Source organism: Peromyscus leucopus, chromosome 2 (assembly GCF_004664715.2).
Source record: "Peromyscus leucopus breed LL Stock chromosome 2, UCI_PerLeu_2.1, whole genome shotgun sequence".
NCBI lineage: Eukaryota > Metazoa > Chordata > Mammalia > Rodentia > Cricetidae > Peromyscus > Peromyscus leucopus.
Window position 1 is genome coordinate 113651891 of NC_051064.1, and position 12653 is coordinate 113664543.

At 35.3% G+C, this 12653-nt stretch overlaps 1 protein-coding gene across 3 annotated transcripts in view; it reads left to right on the top strand.

The window, feature by feature from the left end:
- Agbl4 (ATP/GTP binding protein like 4) overlaps positions 1-12653 on the top strand; it is a 1176960-nt gene that overhangs the window by 72854 nt on the left and 1091453 nt on the right. For all 3 annotated transcript variants that reach the window (XM_037203416.1, XM_028889943.2, XM_028889970.2), the window contains exon 2: positions 622-744. In XM_037203416.1, the coding sequence (XP_037059311.1) occupies positions 622-744 (123 nt within the window). The remainder of the gene's footprint in view (positions 1-621; positions 745-12653) is intronic.

The window sequence follows — 12653 nt, forward strand, 5'->3', positions numbered from 1 at the left end:
CCCAATATTTCTTCTTCCTATAGTCTTGTCATAGAAGAGTCAATTCTTACAGCACATCATTTATTCTGATGCCTTATTTTTCTTTGATATCAAGTATTTGCTTGCCCTGCAGTACCAGTTCTGTGGTAGATTTGAGAAAGTTATGATTTTGTGTTTTGTTGGGACGTTTCCTGTTGTAAGCAATGGATATTTCATTTTTCTACATCTCAAATAGAAGTAACTTCCAAAGAATCAGACTTTCTCTCAGTTCTCAGATTATTTTGGTGATGGAACTTGAAGACACTGTGGTGATGTTTGTAGAAGAGTTGCCTCATTCATACTAAAACAACATATTTTTATGATGAATTACAATAACAATTATTAATGAATTGATTCAGTTTCATGAACATATTTTAGATTTCAGTAGTGATGCTAGATATCTTTAAATCTAAATATAGAACAACCTTGAAAATGAATTTATATTTCTCTTTTTTTGTTATTAGAGGGCCCAACTTTATTATGTGATAGAAGTAAGATTTCAACCCTCATCTTCTAAACTTCAAAATGCATCCTAATATTATTGAATTTTTATTGCAAAATACACTTAGATTTCTGTTTAATACTACTCTTTTTCTTGAATAGGCAATGATATAGGAAATGAGGATGTCATTGGAGGGAATGTGAGCAAATATGTGGTGCTTCCAAATGGATACTCAGGACAACCCAAGAAAGGACATCTTACCTTTGATGCTTGTTTTGAAAGTGGTAAGTATATTAAAAACATTTATCTTTGAGTTTGTCTGAGGAGGCTGCTTTTTCGTAATCTAACCTAGTCTTAGCATTTATTGTGATTCAGTCCACTTAGTTTTTCACCATAATGGAACACATTTTTGGAAAAAAGTTAATTACGAAGGAATTAGCATTAACTTGGAAATACTGGATTTTCAGTGCTCTGTATTATTAAATACGTAATGATGATATTGCTGTTTTGAAATAGAACTGGAATTATTTGGCAGTATTATACATTTTTATTCTTTGAATGTCTCCTCTATACTACATAAGTCTAAGACATTCTCAGAACTTAGTCTTTTGGAGAAAGGTTTCTTTGTACTTTTTTAAACAATTACTAATTGATGATAGTATAAAATGTCTCTAATTATTACCAAAGTATGTTTTCGTATAAACTAAAAGTAAAAATGATCATTACCATTAGAAAACATTTATACACAAAGAACAGAAGTAATAATTTCTCATAATTCAAAGATGTGTGAGTTAACTTGGAGATACTGGATATTTAATTGTCTTTATAATTAAATATATAATAAATGGTATTGCTATTTTGGAATAAAACTGGCACTATTTAGCAATGTCCTAATTTTTTTCTTTGAATGTCTATTCTGAATGGGTGATCAAGATTTGATTGCATATTCCCATTTAATAGGAGCTGGCTCTTCCTAGCTTTCTATGTCTTCTACTTAATCTTCTGAATAATGCATAGTAGATACTCAGAATATTCTGAAATATTAACAAGAAATGTAAACATAATTGTATTTCCAAGTAATTGTTAATTTCCTTTAGAGGTGTGTGTGTGTGTGTGTTTTTGTGTGTGTATGTGTGTGTCTGTCTCTCTGAAGAGATAGCCCAATGTCAATTATATGACAGTTCTTTGTACCCTGAAGGTTTTTGATAGCAAACAAATGGAAATTTTCTTTTACGAAGTAGTTTTTATTTTATAAGTCCACATTATCTTTTCTTGATATGGCTGATGTATGAGACATCATAAATAGAATAGATTAAATGAGAAAAAGTCATTGTCTTTTGGCTTTGCAGGACAGAAGTCTGAGATCAAGAGTTGTTTCCTTCATATGTTATGTGAAATCATGTGCTCAATGATTTTCTTCTAGCTTCTGATGATTTGTTACTAAATTTTTTATTCGCTGGCTTGCAGAAACACCCTGATTTTGGCTTTCATCTTGATATGGTATTTTCTATGTTTGTGTGTATCTCTAATTTCCACTTGATGCCAATCATATTGTATTATGTATACTTAAATGATTTCAAACTTGAGTACTTATACAAAGCCTTAACTTCTAGTAAAGTCATATTCTAAGATACTAGGGATAAAGGTTTCAATATATATAATTTTTGAGGGGACACAACTAAATGTTCACTCAGTATTGCAATGCTGTTCTTTTTTTGGCATATTTGAATACTGTCTACATAAATAGGAACAGTATTTTCTTTATTTTTCAAGCTTGTAATTCTGCCTTTTCTGGTATCTACTTGTTTCCTAAAAAGTACCTTTTATTACTTTTACCTTAGTCAAGGATCCAAAGGCCCTTTATAATAACACCAATATTGCAAAAGTAGAGATTTCCCTTATTTTACTGATTGGATGTTTTGATTTAGTTAACACCTGATAAAATAAATATTCCTTTTAAAGAATGTCTTTTCCTTGGGCACAATCCAGATTTTCATACCTTATCAGAAGGTTCAGTGTAAGAAATTTCCCAACCTGAGAACATAATTGCTGAATTATTAATACTTGTTTTAAAACATGTAGATAATTGGTGATATCACTTACATCTGTTGTAATATCCAGAAACACCCTCTCAGACATGTTTAATCTGAGAGTCACTTGTTCCAATTTGGTTAACACATAAGGTTAACTGTCATAGGAGAAATAGCAGACCAAGCCCTTTATTTGTATGTGTACATAAATACATGGCATACAGTCTTAGGAATCTTATGTAAACTGACAAAAATGCAGTTGTGGATTTTCTGGGGTCCACTATGAGATCGATAAACTATGTAATAAAAACATAGAGTAAGTCTTCCTAATGGGCTTCCTGAAATGTGAACAGCATTGCAATAATTTATTCCATGATTTGTAACATCTTTCCAATAGGCTGAGTGATGTTAACCATTTATTGGTGAACACAATCCGATAGCCATTTCAAATAATTCGTTTGACATACATAGATTTCATATGATATAGTTCAATTCACAGATTTATTCTAGGGTATTTAACACAGGATGTAAGATTATTTTTTCCTTTGGTCGTGTCTTGTAGTTTGCTAAGTTTTTATGCTGTAAACTTACTCCCAGGTTTGTCCAGTCTTGTGGCATTGTGACACAGTGTTTTCATCTATAAAGTTCACTCTTGAGAACTAGAACTAGTAGGGTCTTTAAAGTAAATAATGATGCAGCCTACAAATAGAGATACTTTAACTTCTTCCTTTCCTATTTGTATCCATTTTCTCTTCTCTAATTGCTATAAGACTTTGAACATTATATGAAATATGATTAGGAAGAATAAAACTTGTCCCTGATTTTAGAAGAAATTCTCTGTTCTACATTTAATGTTAGCTATAGATTTGTATATATAGCCTTTATTATTTTGAGGTATGTTCCATCTATTTATAAAGTCTACATAACTGTAATCATGAAGACATGTTGGACTTTATTAAGTACCTTCACAATATCAATTGAAACAATATGTGACTTAGGTCCTTAAATTGATTTATATGGTGTATTACATTTTTGATTTGCCTTCCTGGGATGAAGCCTATTTGGTTTTAATGTATAATCCACTTTTTCTAATTTTATTTTTGAGGTTTTTATAAAATTACAACATTTTACCCTTCCTATTCCTCCCTCAACAACTTCCCATATACTCCTCCTTACTCTCTTTCAATGTCATGGCCTCTTTTTTCATTATTACTGCATGCATATATGTACAGCCATGTATATATTTCTAAGTATAGCCTGTTTAGACTATATAACATTGTTTGTCTCTATGTTTTCAGGGCTGACCATTTGGCACTGGGTAACTTATTAAGATCATTTTCATTCAGTTACATCTCCACCAGCTTTCCTTCTTTTACTGCCTAAGCTTGGCTGTACTGAAACCTGCTCTGTAGATGAGGCTGGCCTCAAACTCAAAGATCTGCTTGCTTCTGCCTTCTCAGTGCTAGGATTAAAGGTATGTACCACCACCTAGCTCTAAGCTTTTCTTTAGTTCCTTTCCACAAGTTAGAAACTTAGCTGAGTGGGATCTTACCATAAGGTCACCACTCCCTTTATTTATCTCCTTGAACACAAGATTTAGCCTCATTCCACTTCTGGTGCTTTTTATCCTCAAATTTTACTTTTGTAATTTACCCTGCTCAGCTTGCTCCTTTTCATTATAAATCTTCATTGGAGTTACCATTAATAACTACATGACAGAGTCTGTATGAGGCTGTTTTGAGATTTCTTCTGCCAACAGACTTAATCTGAAACTATTCACTTCAGTCTCAGGCAGACTATTCATACAAGGGTAAAAGACAACCACTTTCTTTACCAAAATGTCACAAGAAAGATCTCTAGGCAATATACTAAAATTCTCCTCTCAACCTGTTGAATGAGCTTCCTCTAGTTCAAATAACTCTTAGCACCATGTTCCTAATAGTATGGCCCATTAAGCAGTGCTTAAAGCATTCCACTGCTTTCCAAACCCAAGATACCAAAGTCCAAATTCCTCCAAACAAACACATGGTCAGGCTATCACAGCAATACCTCCGTCCCTGGTACCAACTTCTGTCTTCGTTTTGTTTCTATTGCTGTGAAGAGACATCATAACCACAGCAACTCTTATAAAGGAAAACATTGAGGTGGCAGCTTACAGTTTCAGATATATAGTCCATTATCACATTGTGGGGAGCATGGCAGCACACAGGCAGACATGGTGCTGGAGCAAGAGTGCTACATCTTGCAGGCAACAGGAAGTCAACTGACTGTCATAGTGAGGGAAGCTTGAGCATAATAGACCTCAAAGCCCATCCCCACAATGACACACTTCCTCCAACAAGGCCACGCCTCCAAATAGTGCCACTTCCTTTGGGGGCCATTTTCTTTCAATCCACCACAACCACATGGAAACCTACCTTATGTGCTCCCACCTTTCCCGTGTTGCCTCTAGTTCTTTGTGTAGGGTTGAGGCCTTGTAGGCTTTCCCCTGTACATTTAGGTATGTGCATCAGTGTTGTCCTGGTTTAGCTTGTATTTTGGTAGTAATTATGGTGAGACTTTATGGGTGTGACTTTTGATAATAGGAGACACAATCTCATAGCAAACTTCCTTATATTCTGGCTATTACAATATCTTCCTAATATTCTGCTCCTCTTACATAATGTTCCCCGAGTCTTAGGTGCAGGAGTATTTTTGTGGATGTATCCACTAGGACTCTGATTTTATTGATTTTGGTTTTTCTGTAGTGGTCTCTTTTGAAAAGAAAACTTTCCTTGATGAGGGGGTGATGGCTACACTTATTTGTGTGTATGAGGTCAGATGTTTATAGATTGTTGTTAAGGATAATGTGTGTTTGGTAAATTAGTGGTTGTAAGTTCTCCTCCAATAACCATGACTTCACTAGCACTGGGTAGCTATCTAGGTTTACAGTATTAGGCATTTCCCTTTTGCTGCCCAATCTTTTTAATGTCCTGAATTCTGTTTGCAAGTATTTTGTTGAGAATTTTTGCCTCTATGTTCATCAAAGAAGTTCAGCTGGGAGAACTGGTGAGACTTGCTCTATATTATCAAATGGGTTGCTGAAGTGATCCTGTCTTGGCTATGGGACTACCAGATCATGACTAGAACTGGACACTCAGCACCAAGATGGCCAGATAAAGTCAAAACCTTCATCACCATTTAGTTTCTGTGTACCTACTAGAGATTGGATACAAAGGTCTGACCTATTGAAGTCTATCTACACTCTAGGGGTTGTGGTTAGATCTACAGGCCCAAGTAATCTCTGGAACCATACACTATAGAACTCCAGTTCCTCCAGTGACTACTAGAACCTCAGATATAATAACTTCAAACTCACAATGACCTCAATGACTGCTGGAACCAAAGCTACAGTCTTCAAGAGACTCTGTGATCACTGTAGCCAAAACTTGGCCTCTTCACTGACCTCTGAGGTCATTAGACTGTAATTTTGGTTTCATGGTTCTTTCTGGTCCTACATAAGCCAGAGGCTTGGTTGCCCACTACTCTCTGGTCCTGAGAAGCTGGAAGCCTGGTTGTCTGGCTCTCAGGTCCTGAGGTATGGAAATCAGTATGGAGGTTCTTCAAAAAAATAGAAATGGAACTACATATGACCCAGCTATACAACTCCTGTGTATGTACCCAAAGGAGTCTATATCCAGTTATAAAGATATTTGTTCATCCATGTTCATTGCTATTCAGTTAACAATATATAGGAAATGGAAACATCCTGGATCCCCATTAACTGATAAGTGGATAAAGAAAATGTGGTCCACATACACTATGGAATTTCCTTCAGATATTAAGAAAAATGAAAACTTCAAGTACTGAAGTCCTATTCAGGAATTTGTTTCCTGTGCCTGTAAGTTGAAGTATTTTATTTCATTTTTCCTCTAGCAGATTTATTGTATCAGGTCTCCATTTTGTATAATGTTGATTTCTAGGAGTGTTGTGTTTTCCAGCAATTATTTACCTCAATATGTAGTTACATACTTGTTTTGTCTCTTTTTTGTGAAGGAATATGTGTGTTCTGGGTACCTATCTTCAGTCCCTTTACCTTGTTGTTCTGCTTACTTTGACGTTTTGATAGACATATACATTGTGAAATGATTGACACATTCAAACTTATATACCCATTTCTTCACAGAAATACCTGTTTTCTTAGAACATTGAAATTCTATTCATTCACAAAAGTTCAAATATACAATTAAGTTTTTTTTATTAGTGAAAGGTAATGTAGTGTGGAGTAATTTACCTTTAACAGTAGTGTAGATGATCTTTTTTTCCCCATAAAAGAGATATGGTCTTCAGTGACTATTTTGTTATTTGAAAATAGAACCTTTATGATGCATTCTAGATAGTTGTGTGGGAGTATATTTCAATTATTGTTGTCATTATATTGAAAGAGAAGCTAGAGATACACATGTATATGAGTAAAGTGACCCAGTGAAGGTGGAGACAGAAAATTGATCAATGCCAAGGGATTATAAGGATTCTTGACACCTATATTGCAGGTAGAATGGATTTATTACAGGATGTAAGAAAATCCATTATCTGACTATATTCTCCAAGGGGGCCCAGAGGAGTTTTCTTTTACAACAGCAAAATAAAAGATATACCAGTAGAGTAGACACCAGTATCATTGAGAAATTCATGGTTGTCTGATATAGATATATAGGAGGATATGGAGATGATAAGATGAATGGGTAGATTAATGAACCTACTTTTAAAGAACAACTTGTTGAAAATGTTTTACATTGGTATAGATTTTAGTTCATGTTTAAAATGTTTTACATTGGTATAGATTTTAGTTTATGTTTAAAATGTTTTACATTGGTATAAATTTTAGTTTATTGATACAAACTTGAAGTTAATTTTGTTACACTGTATATATATATTTCTATTCTTGTTTGAGGTATTATGTTTATGTAACTCATTTAAAATTGTACTGGATAATTAAAAATAGATTAATAATTAGTCATCTATGATAATCATATCTGTAGCCATGTTAGTTAAGTCTTCTAGGTATACATAGATATATTTCAGATAGATAGGTAATCTTCACACACTTCATAGACCTAAAGAATATGGCATTTAAATAACTTAAAATTCTGTTGACGTGAGACACAATTGCTCCTGGCTGCAGCAACTGATCCCGAGAGAATGTTGGGCTTCTAAGACATTTCCATTTGGAAGTTTGTCTTCTTGGCACAAAATGGCCTACTGGGCAAAGAACTGCCCTTGCCTTGACGGCTGACAGTACAAATATAATGCTGTCCTTTCTGGACAAGCGGGACACAAGGAAAGCAACCACTGTACTCTGCCAAGACAGGGTTAGATGGTCTTTCAGAATTCCTGCTTCTGAAAATGGTCTGTCATATACTCTAGGCCTGTAGCCAATTTGAATACACCAACAATGCTGAAAAACATTAGGTGACTGTCCAGGCTGCCAGCTGTCTTGGTCTACTCTTGCAAGATTCCCGAAAGTTGCTTGCATCCATCTACCATTTCTCAGGTACCATTATGTTCCTTCTCAGGTCTTTGATGTGGTTGAAAACTAGATAGTTGTAATTTCCTCAGTTATGATAAAAGATAAGTTAGATATAAAACCTTAAACTCACAAATATAATATAGATAGGACATCTTCTTTAATATTGTAACTATATTGAAAATTCTTGCTTGGTAATTGTCTTGTTATATGTAATTTTACCATGTTAAAGTTAAAACTTTCCTTTTTAAAAAAAGAAAAAAAAGGGAAGTGCTGTGGATATTGCTCTATATAAATAAAACACTGATGGCCAGTGACCAGGCAGGAAGTAGGTTGCCAGGCAGGAAGTAGGTGGGACAAGGAGAGAGGAGAATTCTGGGAAGTGGAAGGCTGAGGGGGGAGACACTGTAGCCACCACCAGGACAAGCAGCATGTAAAGACTCTGGTAAGCCACCAGCCACGTGGCAAGGTATAGATTTATAAAAATGGGTTAATTTAAGATAAAAGAACAGTTAGCAAGAAGCCTGCCACTGCCATACAGTTTATAAGTGATATAAGTGTCTGAGTGATTATTTTATAAGTGGATTGTGGGACTGTGGGGCTTGGGGAACCTGGAGAGAAGCCCTCCAGCAACAGTTGTCTATCTTTTTCAGACTAAAGCTGGCAATAATAGTTCTCAATGAAACCTAGTTCTGGGTTCCAAGCATCAAAAGATAAAATAGGATTCATGTGAGCATTATTATTTTTATGATATTCTTTTATTTTCATTAAGAAAATTTTAAATTCATTTTACATACCAATCACAGATTCCCCTTCTTCCCTCCTCCTGCCCCTCCAGCCTCTCCCCCATTTCCTCCTAATGTGATGTGTTGTAAACTATCCAATGAACCATCATAGTAGAGAGTTCAAATAGACACAGATGCCTTAGCTAGTACATTATTTAGTTCATATCAGTGATCCCCTATCACGTTATGCTTCTATCCCAGTCTAGTACCTTCAGAATTTATTTACTATTATATATTACCTTTGCTTCTAGTGTTACAAATTGGTCAGATCCTACAGACTATTCTGGTAGAATTTTGAAAAACTTGAGTATTTTGAGCGATTTCCTTATGTAGTAGTATCTTGCCTAGCATATTCCAAAACCTGACTCAAATTAATGGCGTAAAAGTATTTCAGTTACTATTTCTGAATAACACACTACTCAATAGAATAATGACTTTTGGGGCTAGAGAGATGGCTCTTCAATTAAGAGCACTGGGTGCTTTTCCAGAGGACCAGGATTTAATTCCCTGCACCCACATAATGGATCATAACCTTTTGTAATTTCATCTTCAGAGGATCTCATGCCTTCTTCTGCCCTTCTTAGGCACCATGCACATATGTGGTGCACAGACATGCATAAAGGCAAAACATCCATGCATGTAGAATAAAATAATAAACATTTAAAAAGAAAATAGTGTAATAAAATCATAATTTTATTATGCTATTAAGTTTGGTGCATCTGGTGTTCAGGAGGAGCATAGTAGAAGATATCTTTTGTTGTGGAATATTACTTTAACTTTGTAAAAGTGTGTTATTTTTTTATGCTGCATTTGTTTGACTATGTAAAGATGTATTATATTTGTTTATGCTGCATTTGTTTAATTATGTAAAGATGTGTTACATTTGTTTCACTTTGCCTGCCTAAGGCACCTGATTGGTCTAATAAAAAGCTGAATGACCAATAGCTAGGCAGTGAGTGATAGATGGGGCTGGCAAGAAGAAAGAATAAGTAGTAGGAGGAATCAATCTAGGCTCTGGAAAGAGCAAGATGAGAGAATGAAAGAGAAAAAGAGGGAGATGCCTAGGGCCAGCCAGGCAGCTGCTAGACAGACAGACATGGAGTAAGACATACAGAAGGAAAGAAAGGTTAAAAATCCCTGAGGCAAAATGTAGATGAAGAGAAACAGGTTAATTTAAGTTATAAGAGCTAGTGAGACAGGCATAAGATAAGGCCAAGCATTCATGACCAATAATAAGTTTCTGTGTCATGATTTGGGAAATTTTTAGAACTTTGTAGACTTTTGTTAATTATGAAACTGTAGAGCAATTATTTGATTCTTTTCTTTGTTTCTGACCCATGGCCAGAACACTGAACTTCTAATAGCAGAGATTTCATTTGTTTGTTAGACTACAGACTTCCTTAATGAATTATGTGTAAATGCATACAGTTATAAGTCTACTTGTATGTTTTATTTTCTATTTGCTCTGTCTCCTCTTTGAGGAAGAAGTAATGCATATTATTCCCAAACAACTTTTCTCTAAGAATGATTTCATTTTCTATTTCTGAACCTAAAATTCTTAGAAAAAACAGGTAAATGTGAATTGTATTTAATTTAACCCCACTTATACACATGTTCAAATATTCTCTTTGAATAATCTGAGACACTGCTTTAAAGGGGACTCCAAGTACACAAAATCCCCTGCCTATGCACTACTATTAAGATAATAGCAAGGAAGGGAACACATCTATAGTACAGGCAGCATAAGCAGAGAGGGGAATTCTGGGAGGTGGAAGGCTGAATCAGGAGTTGCCAGACAGACATAGAGGAAGCAAGATGTGAAGGCACAACTGAGAAAAGGTACCAAGGCACGTGGCTAAACATAAAAAAGAATTATGGGTTAACTTAAATGTAAGAGCTAGTCAGTGGTAGGCCTGAGCTAATAGCTGAAGAGTTTTAATTAATATAAGCCTCTGTGTGTTTACTTGGGTCCAAGTGGCTGCATGACTGGCGGGTGAGAGAGATTTGTCCTGACCATAGGCTAAGTGGCACACAGGAAAACTTCAGCTACACACATCTTTTGAATAAATATGATTGGTTGAGTTTGCTTGTAGCCCACTTCTTTCCATAAGTATTTAAGTAGTATATGGATAATAATAGTATATATGATAAAGTCTAGGCACAACTTTTCAAGATGATAATTTTCAATTATAATTAGCTTTTTATTATCTTTTATTGTTTTTCTCACTTTCAAATAGGTTTTAAAAATCACATTAATTAGTAAAACTATGATGTTGCCCTTGCTTTTGTTCTTCATGTTCCATAAAATAGTCACACTTCGATAATGAACTTTAATTTTCATTTTTTAAAAACTTTAATTAACAAATCCTTATAAAATATGGGTGGTTGCAGTTTTTAGTTGACTAGAGATCAGAAGATATGGGAACATCTTATGCTTATTATTAACATGTTTGAAATTAGTTCTAGTCTATACACTTGGACCAGATCCTGAAAATTACATTTCCCAGGTTCTCATGTTAGTTCACTTCTGACTAGGTTCAGCTAATGAGAGGTTTTCACAAAGACTGAAGGTCATGGAGAAGGAAGAAGGCTGGATATTTCTTTCTTTCTTTTTTTTCATAAAATCTACTTTGATCATATTCTTTTCCCTCTGCAACTCCTGTCAGATCTTTTCTTCCTCCTTACCTACACAACTCCATATTCCTTCTCCTTCTTTCTCTCTAAAACAGAAGAAAGCAAAAGATGAAAATCAAATCAAAACAAACAAAAACAAAATACTAGTAAGACTGGAGAGAGAGAGAGAGAGAGAGAGAGAGAGAGAGAGAGAGAGAGAGAGAGAGAGAGAGAGAAATAAAAGCAAAGCAAAGCAAATGAAAACTAAATTAAAAACCACCATCACCACCCCACACCACCACCACCACCACCCATGGAGGCTAAATAGTCTGTGGCTTAGATCCTGCTCTAGAGTCTAGTTGACATACCCAGTATCACTCCATTAGAGAATATCTGTTTTTTTTTTTTTTCCTTTCCCAGCATATAACAAATGTAAATAGCTTCTTGGTTAGGGGTGTCCACTACCTCTTCTAAATTTCTTTCTGTCACAGCCTCTGTGAGTTCATGTGTATTAGTTCTGTTGTGTCTGGAAGATACTGTTTTCTCTGAGGTATCTACCACTTCTGGCTTTTAAATTTTTCTGCTTGCTCTTCCACATAGATTCTTGAGCCCTGATGGGAGGGGTTGTAAAGACATCTCATTTAAGACTGAGTACTCCAAGTCACTCTCTACACATTGTCCAGTTGTGTTTCTCTTGTTAATTACCATCTATTGAAAGAAGAATCTTCTCCTATGAGGGGTGAGTGGTGCACTGATCTATATATAACAATATGTCATGAAGAGTCCTTTTGTTGCTGTGTTCCTTTAGCAGGATAATAGTGGTAGGTTTTCCCTGAGTGCCCATGACCTATCTATTCTCAGGTTCTTGGCCACTTTAGCAGTGTCAGGTAGGGATGCAACTCCCATGGAGTGGGCAGGCCTTAAATCCAATGTCAAAAGTAAGTGGTTACTGTGGTAACATCTGTGCTACTATTGCACCAGTGTATCCTACAGTCAAGTCTCTGTTGTAGGTCACAGGGATTGTAACTGGGTGATACTGACAATTGCTCTTCTCCTGTGGTGGTGTGCATTGTACCTTCCAGCACCATGAATACTGGTCAGTTGTGGGTAAAGCATCTATTTTGGTACTAGCTTAATTTCTCCATGTTCAACAACATCTAATTGTGGAGAATAACCAATAACCTTGTCAGTAGCATATGACTCTTTGGGGGGGATTGATAAATAACTCATCAAAGGTATATCCCATTTTTGGGACTAGA